Below are 24,058 nucleotides of genomic sequence, written 5' to 3'. Positions count from 1 at the left end.
CCCTTCCAACCCAAACTGTTCTATGATGATTCTGTGACTTGGCACAGTGGAGATTCAAACCAAGTCTTCACATATGCAGGCTCTACCAAGCAGACTTAAATCTGTCTTCAGCACTCAGAAGCTCCTCCTCACCACCGCCTTTGCTGCCAGATGAAGACAGTAAAGAGGACAAGAGAGTCCTCTCTTATCCCTTTCTAATTTCCAGTTCTCCATGTGGTGAAGACATGGAGGTTAGAGGGGTCTCTCAGGCTTTCCAGCTGGGGGATATTGCAATGGCTCTGAAACGACAGTCAGACATACTGCATCTACAGGATGGGCAACACGGCATGGCCGGCCTCGTGACTCCTTTACAATCCTCCCAGGCTACTCCAAAGAGCAATAGCCTCATATGGCCGAAGACATGACTGATGGTGTATACCACGGTTATTCCATCTCCTCTAATTGCACATTCTCCATATTCTTTTTAATATTTAAAAAGCCAAACCAATATTCTAAACTCTTGTCCTCATTGGTGAATCAAGTACTATACATTACGTACACCATTTATCAATACCTTTTGCTTTACGGTTGAAGTGTAGCTAAGTGTTCTTTTGTTCTTACATTAGGAGAAAATTTAATAGTAGTATCTCTGACTTGCTTAACGTACCTTTAGCAGTACTTTATTCACTGCTTACCTAAAACGATTGCCAGTATTTTTTTTCCTTCCCCTAGTAAGTTTTTTCTATTTTTTTAAAAACTATTTTTGAATCCTTTGTCTTTTGTTTTATGTTTAAATGGTATGACCAGAATTGAATGGCACGATTGATATGAAGGGATCCTGATTTAAATAGTCAATCGTTTCCTCTAGTTTACCATCAGGAGTGACTACCGGATAGTCTAGTTTCAACTCCTCTGTCTCACATGCCCTTTGATTTTGTTTTCATATTAAGTCTAACAATCTCAGCTAGACTAACATTTTCCATTCCTCAGGACTAAAATGATATCTGCCACTGGCAGAAGGGAAAGAACCAATCGGTGACTGATCCCCTATAACCACAAAAACCCTCTGCGTACAAGTACCATACTGTAGTATTCCGAATCCATAATGTGCAGCTCTTTGCATTTGACTGTGGGTTAGGGGCAGGGCAGCAGTGGCGTGCTGATGTCTTTACACAGCCATCGTCCTGTATGAGTGGAGTGAATACATAAATGACGAGCAAAAATGCTTCAAGTTATTTTTTCATGCAGAGCACAACACTTTGCCCTTTGCAAACCTGCCCAGTTAGCGACGCCTCTTCGAAATCGTTCAGGTGGCCAACCGCAGCAATATGTGCCACTGGCAGATTTGGGGATTACAGTGTTGACATCTGGTTTGAGGGATTCCACTATCAAAACTTCCATGACAAAAACTGCACTTTTATGATAGAAACTAAATATTTCCATTCATATTCTAATTTTTCCATCTCTGAGCAACTTCCTCACTCATAAAAGGATGGCTTCCTTACTTTGTGACTTATTTTTTATCAGCAGCCCTTTTAAATTACTTTACCAAAATACTTCAAGTCCAAATGAATTATGTAACTTGGCTTGTTTACACAGTTATTTTATTATTTTTGCATGTTCAAGGAATAAAGTTCTGTGTTCCCAAAGCATATGGCAAAACTCTGGATATCGTACCATTTGTTAAAGGCATGGTTTTCAGATGTCAAAGCCATGTCTGTTTGTAACTACAATGTCACGTACAGGTAGGCCGTTCGTAACTGCGTCAGTGTTTCAAAACAACATTCCAGTAAGATCAGACAATTTCAGAACTCCTTCCCAAACCAGAGCCTTCTAATGCTTCCAGGACTCCTGGTCCACCCTGAGCACGATGGAAGTTATTAATCATTGCTTTTGAGTTATTGTTGGATGTCGTCCTCAGCCTGAGGAGTCCTTTTCTGTTTGTTTCAAAGTCTGGACTGTGTCTCCCAAACTTGCATGTAGATAACTGAATGTCTGTCTAATTTCCTAGGGGTGTCAGGAATACCGCTTTTCTTGTTCTTTTTCCAGCTAGCTATATGCAAAGTTTATTGGTCGCCCTGACTCTTCTACTGAGACAAAGCAGGGTGCCGAGTGCAAATTCCAAAAATATGTCAAATTGATTTTTTTTTTTTTTATTTTATCCCCCCAAAATGCAGACATTCTTCTAAATACATTTAACTATTATTCCTCCCCTTGCTGGATGTCTCTCATGAAATACAATTCAAAATTATAGCAGGTTGGCTAAATTTCCTCTCTTCTTCCTAAAAGGTAGATAGGCTATGCTTTAATTCCTTTCATTGATTTTTTCCCCCCTCTAATCACAGAGTCTAAGTCCATGGGTTCCTCCGCATCTCCCTTCTTTTCTAGTGCCAGAGAATGCCAAGTCCCACAGAATAGTTCTGTCCTCCGAAGTACTGGTCCAAAATCTGACCCGCGGTACAACAGCATACATCAAAAGCGCCTCCGCACAGCTCAGCCAAGTCACAATTCTACGTTGCACAAACACGCTCTGGCCTTGGTGATCTTCTTGTAACAAAACAAACATGGCATACCTTTTACCTGGCTGCTGACACATCCCACCTCTCTGGCCCTTGCTGCTAATATGTCAAGGGACAACTGGAGCAGCACTGTCTCATTTGATAAAATGGGGGTTTTTTGCAAATCTCTCGCTTTACAGCGGCATCCGTGCCATTGATAGGAAATTATCATCAACTCAGGTTCTGAGAAAGCCATCGTCTTTCATAGGAAGTGGAGAACACAGTTCTTGTACTTTCAAATAACAGAAATGTACATTGGTTATTTAGATAAACGTTCCTACAACAGGATTTCGAGATGATCCTACTGATTTATTAGAACAAGGGAACTTCAAAATACTTCACTGGTGCTCAGACACCACCACAAACTTACTTTTGGGCCATCACCTGTGTTTTTTCCCTGGGCCAAGAGAGAATATTGACTACAATGACTTGCTCATTAGCCCCTAAAATGCAGAATACACAAGTATTTTATAAAATTGAGTATTAAGCAGCTTTTCCCTCCCCTTAGATGGGTAAGAGGCAGCACAGTATCAGAAGAGACTGGCAGAATTTAATAAGCAGCACTCACCTAAACAATGCAAAGTGTTGCCAAGACTTTCTGGGGCTTCAGTTTTCAGCTTTACTGGCGTCGAATATTTTTTATCTATTAATGGCTGCTTTTCAGTCGGGGTCCTCCTTGTGTCTGGTTTCTTCTTCTTTGTAGCTCTGAGAGGCTCAGCTAACATTCGTACTTCTCTGGGAAAAGCTGTGAGCACCTGTATGGCTCCGGCTTTTATCTTAGCTTCCAGTCCTTCTTCGGTGCCGAATTCATCTGTTTGTGAAATTTTGTAAAGAGGTAACACATGGAGCTGTTCATCACTTGGAATCACCCCCACTCTCCGGTTATCTTCCTTGGTTAGCGTACAGACCTGGAGAGAACAGAAACATTTACAAATACAACCACGTACATCAAATACAAAAGTTATTTAAATATTTAAGCAGTCATCCTAGACTTCATTGTTTTCTTGTATTTTATGGCCTCAATGCTATGGATCTTTCAGATCCAAACATCTGACAGATATTTTGTTTGATTGGTGATGATGCAGAAAAATTATTGGTACTTGAAAAGTAAGATCAGGGCACATGTCTTGGACAGGAAAAATGAAACTTGGGCTCCACTTACACTATCCACAAATATACGCCAACTTTGGTAAATAATCTGAGCTGTAAATATACTGTAAATTCCTAAGCATTCACATTTGGTTTTTTTAAACACATCTTTGATCTTCAGATTCATTTTTAAGAACTAAAAAATAGGAAAAGAGAAAATATTACTTTTGGATTGAACAAGAAGTTTCTATGACATGGAGCTGGTTTTGTGTCTTGTTTTGGCTGGCAATGAAACACCCTCCCCACTCCCCCCCCCAGTTACTCATACTGCTCTATATCTTTAGCAAACCTCAGCTCTGAGTCCCTCCCTCTCTCCTTATACACACTTCCTTAAATTAACACCTTTCCCCAACTCTGACTGCCTACTGTAACAACATCACCAGACCCAGCAAATGTTTGGTTTCTCTTAGGCCACTGACCTACTTTCTCTCATTAAATTAGGTGTTGTGAGATACTGGAGCCGAGAGGAAAATGCTGGTTCAATCCAGTTTGATAAGGGCACATCAGAAATGTGGATAAATACTCAAACTTAGTGCACCAGTTTTCTTGTTACAATTTTTCTGAATCACTGCTGAACATTTGCAGTACTTGTAATTTTCAGCACTTCTAGCGTTCCGGCCGTTATTAATACTAACCCTTCACCTTAAAAGAATCGCTAAAACCCGCAGTATCCTTCCTGGTTTCATTCTGCGCTTTCTGAGGGATGGTGACAGTTTGACACGTGTGAGCAAGTGTACAAATAGCCACACCATTTCTAGTTCTTATTCATTACGTTCGTAAGAGACTACTGTTTTTCACAACAATACACTACCTCGCTAGAAAGCCATGCGTTAATCTCATGGCTTAGTTCAGCTGCTATTTCACAGGGAGTTCCTAACTACACATAGACGGGAACACGAGGGCCATCCAAGGATGAGATGATACTCTCCAAATGGAAATGTTATCATTCCATCTTTGTGTAGGCTGAATGTGATGCCTATCATAAACAGTTAATCCAATTTCCCAGAACCTTGTCATCATGCCCAACATTCCAGGAAAGAATAATATTATTATTATTATTTTGGGGGGGGGGGGGGAACCAAACATTTTTTATTTTATAGCACAGCTTTCACATAAAGGCATCACACAATTATTTCCAGAATAATAAAATTACAGAATCGCAAACTAAAAATCCTAAATCAATAAGGTGGTGGGTTAGGGCTTTACAAATAGCTATATGCAAAGCTTGACAGTTGCAGAGCAGCAAAAGGAGAAAATTTGAGGGGCAGAGACAAAGGAGAAGAGCTTTTCAGGTGGCGTTTTGAAAGGATCGAGAGAAGGGCTCTTAAGAAGGCAAAGTGAAGGGGCAGTTAGAAGCCGATGAGTAGCGTTTACTGGTGTGCTTGCTCCATGCGTACTTACCTCTACTGGGCAGCCTTTGGACTACGAGGAAGATTTAGAAAAAACAACAAGTTGTTCCATGAGCAGCGAATGACGCCTGGTTTCCTATGGACTTCTCCATCCCCACGCTCCCACACGCCCAACCCCGGCACCGTTACCCCTGCTCCCGTTCATGCCCCTCTGACACCTCGCCAGCAGAAGCAGGGCCCGGCTGAAGCTCGGTGCCTCCTGGCTACGAGGCCGGCAGGTGCACACGGATTAACCTGGGCCTGCAGCTGTGAGGACCCTGCCGCTTCCTCAGTGGAGGAGCCAACCCGCATCCATCTCCCCCGCTCAACAGTGGAATTCCACAACTTGGACCAAGAGGTTAAAAATCTCCAAATTCAGTTTCTGCAAAGTTCAGTGAAATGTGGTTGAAACTTGCCAGCAGATTCCAAGTTATTCAGGAAGAGTGAGAGAGGGTAGGACATATAGGGAGCACAATTGCGTATGAGTCGTTCTTAGAAAGCCCAGCATATCCTCCCCTTCTAAATTAAAAACAAAAGCAGTAATACAGTAAGCACAGAGGAGCCTAGCTTCCACTTGTTCTCATCAGAAACTGGCTGATTCTCACTTGTCTTTTAAAATATTCTGTCCGACCTGTGTCTGGGCCCATGCAGTAGTCTGAAAAATGTGTCAATCTTGAAGATTCAATCCACAATCTTGCTTATTTTGAAAACTGAGACCCTCATCCAATTTACAGTGAAATTTTCATGCGTTTCACCTAACACTTTCATGGAAAACTCATCTTGTACATTTATTAGATTTATTCTTTTCCATAAGATTTACTCTTAAAAATGTATTAATCATCTGTCATCTGACTTACAATTAGGCAAAGGTAGATTAGCTCTACGTTTCCGCAATGCTTGGCCGAGGGGGGAGCAGACAAGCAGAGACAAAAAATCAGAGTTCGTACTGGTTGAAGGAAAACTTATTTTAAACAAAAGCACAAAGCCAATGCCCTCTTCAGAACAAGAAAGCTAAAGAACTGTTTTGAGAAACTAAAGAAGATGGGGGCTGCAGTATATTGGCAGGACTATGTTGAAAGCAGAGTCAACTCCAACACACAGAATGTATTAAATACCGAGTTAGAATATGTAAAATTAAGAAATTCATGTATATTAAAAATTATGTTAAAAACCTGAAGACCAGTACACCTACAGCCTAAATACCATGACAGCAAATTTAATGTATGTAAAATTTCAAGGTCAGTGTCCCCGTAATACATTTTAATATAAAAGGAAGGACACAATGGCAAGTGGATAACTGACAAGTTAATGTTACGGGGAAACCAGCTATAAATTAAGGCCCTACAGATAAGTTAGCAATTTACAGCTGCAGTAGAGTAATCCACTGAACGAGAAACATCCATTTCAAAAGCCACTCTACTATTAAAATCTGTGCAAAATATTCCATTAAGAAACTTAAAGGGAAGCTATCACTGAGAAGTTAAAAGCAACATTTTCCGTTAGTACTGACACTGTGCTTCAAACTGACCAAAATTAAACCCAAACACGAGAAAACCACTGACTCCATTAAAGCCCATTCACACAGTGAATATCCTCCTACTCTAAATACTTTCCAGAACATGCAGCTAAATCATCCAGGATGCTCAAAAGCCAAAGAAAATGTTGGCCCAGTGGTTTGTTTAGGTTTCCAGTGTGCTTGGTGATCAAAACCATTACCTATTCTGGGTTTAGTGATGTCATGGTAAAACTTGCATATTCGTAAAACTATTTTTTAAACTTAAAATGCACCCATGAACTCAGTGAAATTCCCTCCACAGATCTCCAGAGAAACATCTGCAGCCACACAGCTCCCAGTGCATTATTCTGGGACTCTTTGATCTGCCTTTGTCCTCTTGAACTTCACATGTAGAAATGAAGTAGCCTTTTCCACGGTGTCGTAAGAACAGATGTTTTAAATTCAAGTTTCAGCAAAGCAAACAGCCTTTCTATAATCTTGAAAGACTGAATCGAGTTCCCTATACTCATCTTCCCTTTGCAGAGGGAAAGCCGAGTGGGGGCCATTCGGGACTCTGAGGTGCTGCTGCTTACCATTACAAATACGAACAGTGTTGCTTTTCCTTTGCAGGGGAGACAAAGCGTGTCATTGTCTTGGCCTGTTACACCCTGAATGAGTGTGCCTAACCCTGAGACTCAGAGCAGGGAACCCCTGACCACTACATACGCACAGAGGAAGTGTCATCAGGCAGCATTTCTCTACTGTCGGCGGGCTGTAACGCAGGTATGGTGCACAAACTACTGCCTGGGAGCTTGCAGGCTGGGAGAGCAAGCTTCTAAGGTTTCTCCATTTTCACAATATAAAGAACAGTAACAAAAATCCTTCCTTTACAGCCCTCTGGGGTTTATCTTTTTTCCTCTTTGTTATAATCTGAACTACCAATTTAAGCATCTAGGACTTCTGCAGCTCACAAAGCAAGTGGTGGGCACGGTCCAGAACGCAGCCTAACCATCCACAGAGCCATTCTGTCATTTATTGATGAGCTTTAACTGCAGAAATACAGTAAGTTATTGGCAGAGCAGAGAATTGTTGGGTTTTTTTTAAATAAATCAGGAGCAGTTTGTTGACAGATTGCCAATTGACACTACTTAGTTCTGCTGCCAGTAATAAATATTATATTGTAGCTGCCCTTGAAGCAGATTTATCTTCCTCCCCTTCTTCCACAGTGCCTGCTACAGACTGTGTGGCAGCAACGATTACAGGTAATTGCAGCTGGTCTCTCTCCTTCCTCAACCCCAGCAAAAAGGGCAGCGTGCCCCACAGGATGAGAAACATCCCTATATGTGCTACAGCACTAGCAAAGTCTTCATTAACCATTTTGTCCCCGTCACTGTAAAACGCCATATATCAGTGATCTAAATAGTTTCACACAGGTAAGAAGAATGTGATCCTTTGGAGCTAATCCAATAAAGAAGCAAAAATACTTACATTTCAGACTCCATTAATAACTATAAAGCTTTTATCTGTGTTGCTCATTTAGCTTCGTATCCACAAGGAACACTGCACCCTAACGCTGCAGTTGTAACATACATCAGTGCCCCTTAGAACGTTAAAAGGTGACAAAAGAGTCTGAGTAAAAATGCATGGTATATTTATTGACTTAAAGGTTCTTAAAAGACTCAATTTGTAGGCAGAAATTACTTTTGCTGCTTTCAGATAAAGACGTTCGTTTACACATCTGTAGAATTGCCAAGTGTTTTAATTCTACTACAGAGCAAACAGGGAACATTGATTTTTATTTTTAGCTTCTCTACCAAAAAGCAGCTCTGCTAAATTCAAGGCATGAATCTGCTAGCCAGGAAAGACGTTCAGCAAATCAAATCTCCCACGGTAATCCTCAATCTGTGTAAGTTAAGATGTACTCTTCTACCTTCTCTCTACAGAAGACATTTCCAAGACTCTTTTCCCCCCAGTGCTAACAAAACTAACAGCCTTATTTACTTTCAGAGTGACACACAAATAATGCAGCTGATCATCAACACACATATACCCAGAAAAACACAGGAATGCTTTTCTGAAATTCTGGCAGAGACAGAGCAACGAAATTATTATTGACAGCTCATTAGATAATATATTCTTTTAAGTATACAGTAAACTCCTTGCTTATCATTAAACTCATTTAAGTGCTTTGCTGAACTCATGCCTGTGCCTGGTTTAAACAATTTAAACAGATTCTGTTTTTCCTTCACTTGCGGTGCACTGTGGAGCATTCCTTTCGTATTTGTGGTAAAAGTGATTCACCAACAACCAAAGGGAGAAAATGAAAAGGTGTCACTTACGCCATAAGTAGCGGCGGTAGAGCTGGCAGCATTCACAAATACCATCTTAGGAGGTGTTTATTTTAACCTTTTTGGTCTAGAGGAACTTTAGATCTTGTAAATGAAGATTTTTGTGTTGGAATAAGGAGTTACCAACACTAACGGGGTGCAAGATGACAAGCACACTTTATACAGACTTCAAATTGTAAGGTGTGACTCCCGTTTTAAAAAATTCAAATACACAAAATGTAAGAGAAAAATGGTAAATAAAGTTATGGATGCTTGAGATTTGTAAGGCAGTGCAAATCGTTCTCATTCTGTTTATTACCACATTACCAGAAAACAATCATCTATATGAAAGCTGTCACCTCAGTTAGATGTATTACTTGCACGTAGTATGTTTTACAGACAAAATATGTCATAGTTATGAAAATGACTCCTCCATCATTATTAGCAGTGATTTATAAGAAATCATAATGCATTTTTAAACTAAGTAGGTAGCCAAAGCAGCTTCTGGAACTAGATGGGAACGCAGGAGGTGACCAGACAGATGCTTGAATCACACGTAGTAATTTCTTTTTGTGTTCTTACTGCTAGTTTTCCCATGTTAGTACCAGATCTGGTTGTAAGCCAAAATGAACCACCCCGATTTTGACCATCATCAAACCGATCTGGACTGAAGAAAGCCCAGCATGCCCAATCACCCTGTTGGCAAAACTACAACAACTTTTTTTTTGCTCTAGGCTTCAAATATGTACCACTAACTATATATCTAGACAGACGAATAGACAGCAAATTCTCTATATCCTATCAATCACACCCACCTCTACTCACTGTGAAGGCTGTCTATAGGTCATTAGGTAACTGAACTTAAATTCACCTTCCAGATGCCCCAGTTCAAGTATGTAAATGGAGTGTGAATACTTGCAACTATTTCCTATTTATATATAGCTCTTTGTTGCAAGTATATGAAAATAAAGAGAGATCAAATCTAAATAAAGAGAGTATCAGGTATGCAGTAGTTATGACTGAGCTATCTGATGAAAATCAGATTCCAAAGCATAGTTTTCAGCAGTTATAATGATTTGATAATGTTCTGCAAGATGTACAAAATTGAGCAGAACTTGAAAGACAGACGATGATAAGTTCTGGCCTACACCATGACCTTACACAGGTCATAATTTTCCATGCTTCTTAGATTTGGAATTACTTGCAAACACACCAGAATTAAAGTATCAACACCAGCGAGGATAATCCGAAGCTGAAATAACATCAGGTGATTACAGATAAATGCATTTGCAGAACTACTCCCCAGTACGTTCCTCAAAAAAAAGGGCTAATGCTCCCTCCAGCCGCTTCTGGCCATAACTTATGACTTCTCTGGGATCCAATATGGCAGGATCAGTAGCAGACTCAGTTTCCATTTCATTTTGTCTTTAAGTTAAGAGGCAATGTAGCACTTAACAAAATAATACTATTTTCAGAATACCTAAATTAAATTTCATTAAGAAGTATACTATGCAGTTTGTCATGAAAAGGAAGTCTCATTTTCAAATTTGGGATCTTTAAGAGATTTGAATTCCTATGCTTCAGAAGCTTTGAAGTGACTGTACTTACACATGAGCTTACTCATAGCATCTCACTAGTATTTTACAAAGTACACTTCCAGCATTTTCTTATAGAATAACCACATATAAGTGGCATTCAATGCTAGGCAAACATATTAAGTCTATTCAGGAGCCGTGAATTCCGAGACCTGCTTCCATACTTTGAAGTAACGAACATTCGCCCAACATACAAGCACACAATTAACATTAAACAATTGTACCAGTCCTTTCATTGCTGGTACATACAAATGCTAAAGTATATGTGTAAACGTAGTATTTTATTGAATCACAGCAACATAATTCAATTTTCATTTCCAGATTTTAAAGATGACCGTTTCTGGAATACACAGAGATTTTAGATTTTTTTTTTGCCAGATAGGCATCCTTTGATAGAGGAGTTATTCTTGAGTGTTACCTCCACTGATGTAAAGAACTCATCCTAGCTATTTAGAGCACTGCAATGCTCTAACTACTAACAAAACAGATTGCCAGTTTTATTTTGTCTTTTCTCCTTTGAGGTTCTCTTTCTTCAAGACTATGGTCTCAATTTCTAAAAGATCACTTAACTGGGTAATTCCCAACTGATTTTCTCACTAGCAGTCCAGCAAGGTATTTGGTACAACGACCACACCAAAACCCCCACATCCATGGGTTTTCTGTTCAAACTGAGATTTAAAGATCATAATAGTCACCTGACTCCGCCATGGTATCATACTCCCCCCTTTCTGACTAGTAACTATACTAACGTGAAGCCTGGTAAGCGCGCAGTGCAAGAAAAAGAGAATTTGATGAGAACTGAGCCTGAGGGAGGTAAATTAATAATGAATCCGTTTGGTTTAGCTCTTCCTTTACAGAAGTCTGTACAACTCCTTGGTTAGATAATTATTTGCCTTTGAACATCAAACCTCTACTGCGAATAGCTCATCTGTTGTATGGGCAGTCCTCTCCAAAGGGCCTGGGTGTCCTAAAAAAATTAAGGTATTTTGTAGGCAGGATTGCTCCCGTACCTTTCTTGATCTGTTCTGTAATAAGATGAACTTATGTCCTCTGTAGACTGGTAATAAATATATGCAAATAACGTGGGAATTTATAAATGGCAACATGCAGTTAATTTCTTAATACCTTAGGAAACTTTATGCAAACGTACCCGCTAAACCAAGCAGCATTTTAAAACACACAGTAATTGCAGCAGTACAAATGAGAAAATCCTATGTACGTACCACAGTGCTTCCATTGTGCATGTTATGTGTGTCCTTGTGGGCGTGGGCACAGAAATCTATGCAAGCTGTTACACCAGAGAAAGGCCTACCGTCCTTGGATCCGAGCCGACAGTCTGGGCCCATGTGTTCGTTCTCCACCTAAAAGTAAAATAAACTACAGGTACTTGGGACTGAAAGTGAGCGACTTGGAACCCCATGAGCCACCAGCGCGCTTGTGACTGAATAAACGCAGCCAGGAAGAACGATCGGAAAGCATGTATTCTCCTGTGAAACACGCAATGCTTATGACTGGATGTCAATGAGATAACCAGCTCAGCCAGAGTCAAAACGTCTTTAAATAATAAAAACATTTTATTTACAGGATTATCTCTAAGCCTTTTACATGTGCACAGCTCAGGGCATAAGTTAACCATCAGTTAAAATAAATAAGGTGCAGTATTTTTAAACTAGCCCAATGAAGGAACCACTGTAAGTAAGCAACGGGATTCACCACATCTGCGAGGTCTGTGGCATCTACCCATGAACATACTTTGGGGTTTCATCTTGTTTTTAAACTGCGCTGCCTGTTCAGAGCTACAGCTGCACTAGCTGAATGTCCCAGACCTACCTGGTTCTGGAAAGCTTCAGGAGCCAGCTTTTTATAAACCGGAGCCACATCAGTAGCTAAAGTTTGCAAATTATTTTCAAGAAGTTCCTCCTGCAGAGAAGGACAACATTTAGAGTGCTGTAATTTGCTTTAAAAGAATCTAATCCAGTTTAGAGATGCCTGACAAGTCAGCCTCTGTCACATCTTTTATTAATCTGACTTCTGTTCTCTTGCCCCTTGTCACTACCCATAAGTCAGTCTACTTTAGCACTACTGAAATACCAAAATTGTTAAGTATAAATCAACCAAATAACAACAGAGGATATCTGCTAGAGCAAGGAAACCCAACACACAAGGAACTCATTTCTGCATCATTTCCCCCTTGCAATACCATACACAGTCGAGCAGTGAGGTATGTTCCGCACAAAACAAAGAAGTAACATCCAGAGGAGAAAAATTACACCACATGCTGAGTGGAGATGGAACCCCAGGTCTTCTTTTAGTGTTTTGCTTATGGGGTCTTAATTTACATTGATACAGCCCTGCTAAAAGCAGCCCAGATTTCCGCTTTCTCTTTCTTTTAATTGTATGAGTGACTCCCAGTAGCATTTAACATTAATTTCAGCTCTTAGGGGAAGAGGTACATTTCTAACATGGCAACAGACCTCTTGTCAGGAACATTTGTTAACTATTTTGTTCTTTGGAGGTGCAAAACTCAGGACTTTACAGAAATATCTCCTAGATTTGGAAGTAAATATTCCTTTCCTTAGGGTAAGCTGTATAAACGTGGAACTAGCTAGACGGGCTTCTGTGGCAGCGTAACATTTAAGCTCTTATTTATAGAAACAATGCCTAAATTCCTTTCCTAAATTTTTGCTTTTCCAGGAAAATCACCAACCAACTGGAAAGAAAAGGGTGGTGACATACTCCCTACTTTGTTTTCCTCCAAGGGCCAGGCTTTGAGAGACAACCGCAGCTTCAGTTTTGCATACCATATAGTGGCAAAAAATAACAGCTTAGTTTATTTTGTTTAAAAAACAAAACAAAACCACTTATCACCATATGTTGTAAACACCAATGTATATAAACAGAAGGATACTGTCACGTTTTTCAATGTGACATTACATTACAAAATGATACTGTATTTTCAACTCATACCATAGCCAGTTTATCAACTGTTGATCACTACCACAAGTTTTTCAGAACTGCATTGAAGGTGACGCATCCTTAATGATCTATCCTATGTACTGTTCTTACCTAGGTATATTACACCCTTAACCTCATCTCACTCCATCCAGTGCCTCAAATGATCCAAGTCTTTCTGGACTTCGAACTATCTTCTTCTTAATTTGCTATACCTCCTAGCTTTATGTCATCTGCAAAATCATCAATATCCAATATTTAGCTAAAAGTACCTGCTAGAAAAATTAATGACAAAACCAAATTAAGAGAAAATTTACCAGTAATTTCACTTCTTTGAGACGTGCCGACAACCTGCACGCACGCTGCAACTGCCCAAGCACCACTGTCGCCTAGAGCAGGAGGCTTTTGCACAGTGGTAGCCTGAGGGTGCACGTGCTTGTCTCGCAGGCAGCCGCAGTTCCGGATGCCTGTGTGCTATGCAACCCTCATCCCCTCTCGGCTGCAGAATCGAAAGAGGTTTTAAACCAGCTTCCGTGGAAAAAGTGAAATAAGGGAATGCACTTCTAGATCACACATCCAGAAAACGTCCTGGTTAAGTAATCTCCTCTTTTAGGCAACTGCTTTTACACTGTGGTAGGAGGCATTCTCCTCCTCCAAAAATCTGCAGATTACCTGTCAAGTGAACAGGCCATGCCAGACAGCTCTCGTGAGTGGGGCAGCATTTCTAGATGCTGCTGGGAATGCTGTTGTGCGTGACTAAGTGTCCGAGTGGAGCTCAGGTTGGCCATTTCACAGACTCGGAGGAAATAATGCCACCAACAGAGCTCGCAGTCTCACAGAGCGTATTCTGATCAAAGACAGATCTACTGGAGCTGTCTCGTAAGAGATCTGGCACAGCCACAGCCTAATATTTCATTAGACAGTACAGATCAAAGTTCCCACCTTTGTCGATTCCCCAGCTAATGTTATTAAAAACATGAGAAACCTACAGAGAAAACACCTGCACAGAATGCTCCCTGTATAGCATTACACAGGGGGAGAACCTAAAAAGGACAAAGAACAAGATTCCTAAGAGGAAAGAATGCCCAATAAATAAGTTTTTCCATAAACTAGAAATTTCTAAAACAAATTCCCCCTTGAGACAAGCAAGAGGGCTGTTTTCAGCTTGTACTTAGTCGTGTATTCAGCGAGAAGAGGGACAGAAGGGCTCGTGCGCTCTGTTGTGCTTAGGCAGGCGTCCCCTGCTTTAAGCCCTAATAAAGTTTGCGAATACCCACAATGTGAGGGGACAGCACAACTCCGAGGAGACCGAGGAGTTTGTGTTCACACACATATGCGTAAAAGATGCTTCATCCACTCTTTCAGAAAAAAATTAGGACTTGGGAGAAATATTTGCTCCAGAGAATCAACTGACATCCATCTCTCCCGAGAAACAATTGATGTTTCACATTGTGGGAACATACGCATGTGTACACTACGCATTAAAGAACGCAAGAATACCTCTGCTACTGTCTGCACTTCCACCAGCTCCGTCTTTTCTGTAGTTGGCAGCAGTGGAGTTGAGGAGCCGAGAAAGATTATCAGCAGGATAACCTGAACGAAGAACTAGGTAACTGACTGCCCTGTAGTATACGTCTCTTAAAGCACGCCAGATGCGCTAGTAAAGACGTGATGCTTTTATCTAGGAGTTCCACAGGGAAGTGGAGCGGTAGACATTGGTAGTCTGTAGTCAGAACAAAAGGTGCTTTCGAGTTTCCCTGAGGAATATATGTTCATCAGGCAGCGGTTATCAGTTTACAACACCTTTGTTCCTTCTTCATGAAAAGATTTCCAATGTAAAAAAATTAATTTGATTGGGTTTTTTAGAGGTTCGTTACTTCACATAATCCATCACTATTTTCTGTGCTATTTCAGCTTTATGTCATCACTAACACTCGTAAGCAGCAATTAGAGTATCATTTCAGTGCATCATATTTTAGTGTATTCATTTCTTCAGGAGTGTTTAAAAAAATACGCTGTCCACAGAACAACCAGTGTATTCTAGGCGGCAGACAGAAGCCGAGGTTGTCAGCTGGTCAGACAGCGGTGTGAGAGCAGTGCAGTCCATGGTACAAAATTTTCTATGACAAGGCCAAAGGACTGAATCTCTGAGGTGCAGGCTTGGTCCTTCAAAAAAAAACCTTTAGCTGTATTTTATTTAATAAATTTATTTCCATTTTTAATAAGACTTAACATTTCATACAGTTACATAGTGGAGCTAAATATGCGTACAGAAAAGCATTAAGGATAATTTTAGAGTATTTAAATACCTAGTAGATGGCACTGAGTTTTCATACAGTGGAAAAATTATAAATACTACAGTTATAATACATTTAGTTGGGCACCTGTGCAATAAGCTACACACGTGTGTGAAAGAGAAAGGGTGGATATCCGCAGATTCCACTTCTAGTTCTGAAAATTACTGAAATAAGTATTTAGAGGGGGGAAAAAACCTAATAAAATAAATTTTAAAAAACTTACTTGTTTAGGGTCATCGGTGAGAAGCCTAAATTTCCTGGGGTTTTTACTTCTGGCAAACTTGCAGCCATTGAAATACATACTCCATGAACAGCCAAACGAGAATGACGCTCCACAAGTTTCTGGATCAAGTCCTTGACACGCACAAGTACGACTATGAAAGGAAATAAAGACACGTCAAGTCAGCTGACAAGGCAGCACTTTTTGTTTGGTGTTTTGGGTTTGTTTTTTTTTTTTAGGTCAATGCTATTTGCCATTTCTTTTATAATACAGAGCATAGCAACACAGGGATGTATAAAATACGTGGTTTAACCAGATATTTTCTGTTAGGGAAATATTCATGTGTAGAGGACTAACTTTTTTCCCCATAAAGACAGTCACAACTCCCCAAAGCCCCACTTCTGGGAAATAAATTCGTAACACTCGGTTATAGCTATATAAATATACCCGTGCCACTTCGATTTTGACTTCTCCAGTTGGATAAAATTCTTATCCAAGAAAATACTGCTGCTACTAAAGGTTACCCCTAAATCCAGTAATTATTTTGTTATGTGCAGCAATATCGTCAGCTACAAATCAATCCAACTTTCAAAGTGTAACTACTCTACTCGGCCTGACCCTTTAGGAACCCAAGCATTAGATTCAGGTCACCGTACAGCTATTAGAGTCTGCTAAATGCGGGCTACACAAAAATCAGCACAAAGGCAGCGCTCCTACAGAGCCTCAGTTGCAATATATTATCTAGTCAATTAAACTAAATTCCTCTCAGAGGCATAGAGAGGAAGATCCTAGTTTTCAGTGTTCAATCTCTCGTTTATTTAAAAGAAGTCACGTATCACCTTCTTGGCAGCTCTTTAGCACGGCCGTGTGTGCAAAGGGCACACCGACTGTCTTCTGGCAGCGTGCGCAAAGCCAGGAGAGAAGCTCATTGCCACCCCTTCCCCTGGCGCAGCATGGACAACTATTGCTTACGGCCTGGTCTCTGGGAAAAGCCAGGAACGAAGCTTTATACTGAAATGACACCTAGTGGTTTGTAATTTCAAATGAGCTTTTGGATATTTATTTTATTAGTCGAACTATTGAATTCTCAAGTTATTTATTGCAGAACATTCAACAGGCAACACAACAATCATTTACTATTAAAGTAACTTACTCTTCATTTAACGCACATCTACGGCTGGTGGGACAGCCATATTTTCTGAGACTCTGCGTCAGTTCTTTGTACAGTGTATCAGCCAGGAGATGAGGGATCCCTTCCCAGGCCAGTATGAGAATCACGATGACGGCAGTTTGACAGTGGTGTCCTGCACGCTGACGTACCAAGCACAGCAACTTTTCCTCATCGCTACTTCTTCGTATCACCTGGAAGAATCATTTTGTTTATTCTTTGATAAGTATAGGAAACACGTAATGTGCTGCTCTTCTCTGGGACACGTAAGGCCTGGAAGAGAAAGAAATACTGCTGCCCAAAGAGCGTCCATCAGCAAGCAGGACTGGGACAGCATCACACACTGATCTCTGGTGTAGAACACGATTTTGTGTTGCCTCTTTACCTATAGAAGAAATAGCAGTACGTTTTACAGGAGGAGGAATATTTTAGGTGTTCTACACAAACAATAAAGAAGATACATTAAGAGGAGAATAATCACTAGAAGGAAATAATAATCCTGAGACAACAGATCTGCTGAGAGAGAATTTAACAGTTAACTTGAAAATAATCCAGAAAACAGAACTGCCAAACCCAGAAAGCAGGTACATAAAAGCACACCACAAAAGCACACGTATGCCTGCGTTAGGATGGTTACCACAGTTACCTATCAGTACATAAAATAGTTCCCACTTTGCAAAGTAAGATTAGAAGAAAGCAATGAAAATAAACTGTGTTCTTAGTGAAGGAAGCAATGAGACTGTTCAGAACATAACCCTAGATGACCTATGTTAAAGTTCTTAGCAGAGTGCTGAAGTTTTTACTAAAGTGTATCATATACAAAGCAACCTTTGCCAACCTTATCCGTAAAACACAAAGACTAGCACAATATGGAACAGTACAAAATACCACAGAATAAAAAAAATAAAAATCAAAGAACTAGACAGTCCTACTCCCACATATTTAGGTTTTTGTTACAACCCGAAACAGAGTTGCATTGTAAGAAAACCAAAAAATGCATTAAAGCTAGGTAATACTAGAACATCATCTCTGAAAATACATCTGTTTATTCTTCCAACATGTTTTAGCCAGCATAGCCTGTATGAGGCCTCCCACAAAGGTGTCAAGACCCCAGTGTTAAGCTTCAAACATATTAGGCCTGGACCTCTCTCAGGCAGTAGAGGCTAAATCCTCCTCCTCGGCTCTAGGGTACATAGGATGGGGACGAGCCAGTCTCCCTCCCTTACTGCGTGCAGCTGGCGAGCCCTTAGGTTGCAGGCACTCTCTGCCAGCTCCGTAGCAATACGCTTGCTCAGGGCAAGCAGTCGGTCACCCTGGCTTTCCACCCAACACCCTCTCTCCATCAGCAGAGCTCCCACAGACACGTTACTAGTCATGACGATAAAAGCAGGAAGGCAACGGAGTTTCACTTACTCTTTGAATACCTCCAAATATCTGAGTTTTCACGCAGATTCCCTATTGGACTGACATCAAAGCTTCTTTGTTGCCAGACGTGCAGCTGTCATTCATATGTGACCCCTAGCCTCATCAGCTGTGAATATCTAAATTATTTGAACTCATTAAAAGTGGGGACCAAGGTACGCTTGCAATTAATCTGCAAATGAAAAGGTTTTCAACAGATCAATGGTTTCAGAGGGAATCTGTGCAGGCTTAGCAGGAGGAAGCAAGCTTAAAGTTAAGTTGTGTCAAAAGAGAAAGTATCACCCTTCTCAAGTTAATCATACATTCTTACAATGAGCCTTAAACTTAATGAGAAAACAAGCAAATACATCTGAGGTAACATTCCTCAACATGAGTCTTGGTTATGACTGACCAACCAGTACAGTATTCTTTATCAAGAAAGAAAAATAATGCAACTCATTTACATTTGAGTGAGGTTTACAGAAAATCTATTACGGCTGATATAGAATACAGATTATTCATGTCAGTGTAGTTTTACATTCCTGAGGCAGCACAGTTCCTTCAAGTCAGAAGGAGAGGAATTTAACTTTGTTGCTCAGAATGAAAGGTGATGCTGTTACTCTTTATTTGGTTTCTCGACTTTGTGGCTTCAATAAAGAAATCTGGTACCTCTTAAGTTTCTCAGTACAACATCAGGTTGCCCCTTTTGAGTTCTCATGTAGTTCTGAACTGGAAATACACAGTCCAGGAAAAATGACAAACGACGGGAAGGAAATTTACAGTTTCCTTTAAACTAACACCACACTTCCCCGGAGTTAAACATAGCTGGAATTTGCTTCATTATGCATGCAGGAGAGAATGCAATGCTCTTACTGGACCCCAAACCATTTTACAATCCAACATCTTTCAGGCCACACGAGTAGTTGTCTGAATTTGATTTCTGTGGCTCTTAGGAGCTCATCGTACGCTCACCTGACTACTACAGCTGGAGTGCTCCCATCCTTTTGTTACCATGGATGAGGCACTTTTCTCACCGACTGTTATGGTCTTAGAAGAGCACAACTTGCAGCGAAACAATTGTGGTTCCTCCGGGCCCGCAGCCAGCAACAGAGCAAACAGAGCTGGAGCCACGTTGCTTTCCCCGGATAACCTGATGATGCCCCTTCCCATGCAGTGGCTGACATTCTCAAAGCAGTAATAAACACAGCCTCTCTTCTGTAAGAATAATAAATCCTCAGCAATACCACAGTCAATATACAGAAAAGCACACTTGAGCAGGACAGTTGAAAACTATGGCATGAATCCAGCCAACAGAAACATCCTGTCATTCTTCATGATTTAACAGCTTTTCTAGTGGGCGAAAGGGCTGCTGCAGTTATGGCAGTTTGACTTGGTGACACTGATGCAACTCCATTAATTTCCAATTTGTTATTGATTTTCCAGTGCCTAATGACATCAAATAAATTTTTGAACTCTACGGTAAATTATATGTATATTGTATTATGTCTATATTAAGCTAAAGTAAATCTGCATTTGCTTTTGTTACTAAACTTGTGCTTGTCTGAATAATTGGTACAATCCAAAATATGACTGCAAGCTCTGTACCACTTTCCGAGATTTTGCCTGATGTGCTGACAGGTCAGATTTCTTACTGTTCTTCTAAGTAATGGACCTAGTAAGGCTTTAGTTGACCAGTCATTTCCTGAATTACTCTTTAGCTGTCTCCAGTTTATTTCTTTATTTCTATTCCAGTTTCTGCAGTTTGAAATTACTGGGGATGGCTCCAAGATCTTTTCACCCTTAAACATCCCCAAACCATACAGTGTTTTAACCAACTGCCCCCCCATTTAACAAGTATGATGTTTCCATAAAGTCATACAACAGCAATACCATCCTAATGATGTCATCAGGAGAGTGGCATATATAAAATCTCAGCCTACACTTCACTTTATTCTTTTCTTTTCAGCATGCATTTGAGAGACCATCCTCCTCAGTAAGGCAAATGGAATTAGTATACTGTCACAGTCACGAGAGAACATAACAATGCAATTTGTTAATCAATTCTTCATGCCATAATTTAAAAGATGTATTTATTTACTATTCAAATTTTACAAATGTAATTCCCCATGTACTTATTGTTTACCTATGAAACAGTGAGATGCCAAATACTGAGTTAAATATGCAGCACGTAGAGCAAGTTCCTGAGTGTTTCCTCAGACTGTGAACAATGCACAAATCAGCTGGCAAGTCTTGTGTTCAAAAGTTGTTGGTGCAACTCATGATTTCTGCGATGTAGCTAACAACAGTGATGAAGTAAATATTTTAATGCTTCAGTTTGTTTAATTTTGGTCTCTAATGCATTTAAAAGGAATGAGAAAGTAAATATTTGTTAAGTGGTGGAACTTTAAAGCTACATTTTTAAAATGCAAAAATAAAAACTTTTCCCCTGCAATTACTTTTCCATACAAACTAACCATGACTTCTTAGCAACTTATAGAAAAATAACATAATCAAAAAACCAGACTTGTAATAAGTTTGTAAAGTATCACGTAACACTTAAATGTCATATGGTCATCTTTTTGCAGGTATGTAGGCCCAGATTATCCCTGAACTCGTTTTAGCAAGAGTTAGCTGTCATCAATACTAAGTATCCATCAAAAGATTCCCACATTAACAATGACTAATCCGTTTCAGCTGCAGCGCAGCATTTCTGGAAAGCAACAGACCTAACAAACTGACAGCCCCCCCCACCCCGATGCTTGACTGATACCTATCAGCCCAGTTCTGCACTCGCAGTAACTGGGCACGAAGTTACACGCTACCTGCTCCCTCGCCTCTTTGCCAACATAACCATGTCTAGGACAAAAGGAAGAACTGAAATGGGACGCACCTCCTTCCAAATAGCTTTCTTGCACACACACTTATTTGGACACACAATACCACAAGCATCATCCTTGTAGGTTGCCGATTCGGGCAGGACACTCATTTATTTCGATCATTTTCAAAACCAAGTTTTATACCTCCCTCCCGTGCTGTAGTTGGGCACCCACAGCCACCACTTTCTGTACCATGCCTGTTCTGTGTTACTAGGGCTATCCGCCTGTCCTTGTTTATCTGCACATCTACAGGAAGGCAGCAATTCAAGTCATTTACTTTATTAACTAGCCCAGATATTCTCAAATGGCAGAATCTGAGAATATGAGCAAGCCCTCAAAGGTGAGGCACAGCCAGCCAGCTAGGACAGAAATACAATCAACAGCTACCATGGCAACATACCACAGCTAAACCTCTGTTTCTGCAAGTCACAAAGGTAGAAGGTTCACCCAATTTTCTTAACAGAAAGCATGAGCCAAAAGCTAAAGTGTATATATATATTGAAGAGCTGCCATACACAGCAGAATTTGCTCCATCAATTTAAGAAGTTATGGGATAAACAAGAGGAAAAGTTAGTTTTTCACTCCCTCACGTGCAAGGATAGCGAAGAGACAGAAAGGGATGCTAAGAGTTAAAGAATACAAGAACAGGACGAGGACAGAGGAGCAGACTGTCCAGCCTTATCCTGATCCTGACAGTGACGAACAGCAGTCGCCTAGGGATGAGGAGTAAGAAAGGCACTCGGATGCACAAATGCTTCACAACAAGCACCAGGCACCTTCCAGCCGCCTGCCGGCAGCTCGGGGGACGTGCTCTCTCCCAGCTTTTTAAGGATTTGCCTTCTCTGCATTTCTCCACTCACTTCTAAATCGATGCAGCATTTTACCATCCACCACATTCCTGGGCAAAGCTTAATTCCAGACTACGTGAAAGAAAAAACATTACCTTTTCTTCGCATTGAGCTCACCCCCTGCTAGTGCCCTCTTGTTTTGATACAGGATGAGACTGTGAACACCAGACTGCTGTTCAGCTTGCCATGTCACCAAAGACCTTAGAGAGCCCTGCTTTCTCCCCTTCCCTCTCTGCCAGGCTGATGAGTCTGTAGCTCCACCTGTCTTTCCCGGTTCTGCCGTGCTTTCTTGAGTTGGGGGACCAGAACTGGACAGTATTCAAGACTGGGGTCCAGCATGCTTTCTCACAGAGACTGAATTACGTTTCATGTTTTCTTTATTCCTCCCCAGTAATTCTCACCAGTTTCTTTTTCTGTTTTCATTGCTACTGAACACTGAAGCTGATATCTAATGAACTGTTATCCCAAGCAGTAACACTCAACCTAGCGTCCCTCACTGTATATAAGAAAGTACAACACTCTGCTTTTTGTGTAACTTCATGTTTATCAAGAGAGTTTTATCTATCATTTTAGTAGCCATTCGTTCTGGATCACAAGTCCTTCCTGCTCTTCATGGTACCTGTCCCTCCTCTTCATTATCCTGAACAACTTTGTATCATCAGCAGTTTGTCGCCTCAGTGTCTCCTGCTTTTTCAAATAATTTCTGAATGTACTCAACAGCAGCAGTAAAGTTACGCTACCAATAAAACCTGCTTCAGCTGTCCAAATGCTTGAGTTCTACTTGAATTATTTCTTTTAGATTGTTGAAGCAACTGTCTCAACCCTTGGCAGGAGCTCTAACTACGCTGTGAATAAAAATTACTTGATGTCCTTAAACATAAGCCAGTCTATCTAAATTAGCACGTACATGACTTATGTAAGTAGCTACGAGTCAGACTGCAGAAGCTCAGCATACCAGATGCTGAATTACCACATGGATGAGAAACTGCTTTCCAATTCAGGATCACCAGAATAGTTGTGTTAAAGTGAACATGATGTAAACCAGATAGCGCTAGCAAATAATGCAAAATTTTGATTGCGAGTTAAATACACTGCTGTAAATCCCTGGATGAAAAAAAAAGGAACTACACAAAAAGGTCCTTTTTAGGTTTATTTCATCTCCGTGTGGTTCCAGTCCAATACAGCCTCCAGCCCATTCTCAATTTCTTCAGTAAACCAGCTGTCATCTTTGCAGAATATCAGTGGTTGATTCTAAAGTGAGAACACAGCTTAACTGTTCACTGTAATTTCCTGAAATAGGCGACCCATTTAGAACAGTTTGGCTCCAAGTTTTCTAACCTGCAGGTTTTGCCTCTGCGCACGCAAAGTCCGCATAGAGAGTCCTCTCTGCACAGGACAAGATTCTCTGCTAAGCTACAATTTCATAATCATCTACACCAGTGCAAAATGAGAGCACGGTGCTGTTAAAACCTGCTGCTGTTCTAGCAGGTGATGCTCTGTAACAGCCAGGAGAAATGTTCTTGGTTGCCACAGAAGTGAGCCTGCCCTCCTTTTTCCTCATTCACCCCTGCACACACATTAAACCACATTAAACTCTTTTCTTACTGGAAAATGTTATAACCTTTTATTCCGAGCATGTCTAAGAGATATTAAAATGGAAATAAGGTCTACTTTCCTAAATGCTCTCTTCTCGAGTACTAGCAGATTACATCAAAAGAGTTAGCAGAGAACAGTTACCGTCAATCACAATACTATGAAGTTACTTCACGATTTTTACAGGAACATCACTGAAGTGTGATATCTGC

The 24,058-nt window shown here is 40.6% G+C and overlaps 1 protein-coding gene across 1 annotated transcript in view; it reads right to left on the bottom strand.

The window, feature by feature from the left end:
• Positions 1-2,907: 2,907 nt before the first annotated feature.
• Positions 2,908-24,058, bottom strand: part of TET1 (tet methylcytosine dioxygenase 1) — a gene marked incomplete at both ends in the record, with an annotated part of 31,662 nt that continues 10,511 nt past the window's right edge. Inside the window, 6 exons of the mRNA XM_009700784.1 lie at positions 2,908-2,980; positions 3,106-3,445; positions 11,715-11,852; positions 12,322-12,411; positions 15,964-16,114; positions 17,114-17,322. Coding sequence (XP_009699086.1) covers positions 2,908-2,980; positions 3,106-3,445; positions 11,715-11,852; positions 12,322-12,411; positions 15,964-16,114; positions 17,114-17,322 — 1,001 coding nt within the window. The remainder of the gene's footprint in view (positions 2,981-3,105; positions 3,446-11,714; positions 11,853-12,321; positions 12,412-15,963; positions 16,115-17,113; positions 17,323-24,058) is intronic.

The sequence above is a fragment of the Cariama cristata genome, unplaced genomic scaffold, assembly GCF_000690535.1.
Source record: "Cariama cristata isolate BGI_N322 unplaced genomic scaffold, ASM69053v1 scaffold15395, whole genome shotgun sequence".
NCBI lineage: Eukaryota > Metazoa > Chordata > Aves > Cariamiformes > Cariamidae > Cariama > Cariama cristata.
Note: the sequence above shows the minus strand (reverse complement) of the source record. Positions and strands in the feature narration are given on the sequence as shown.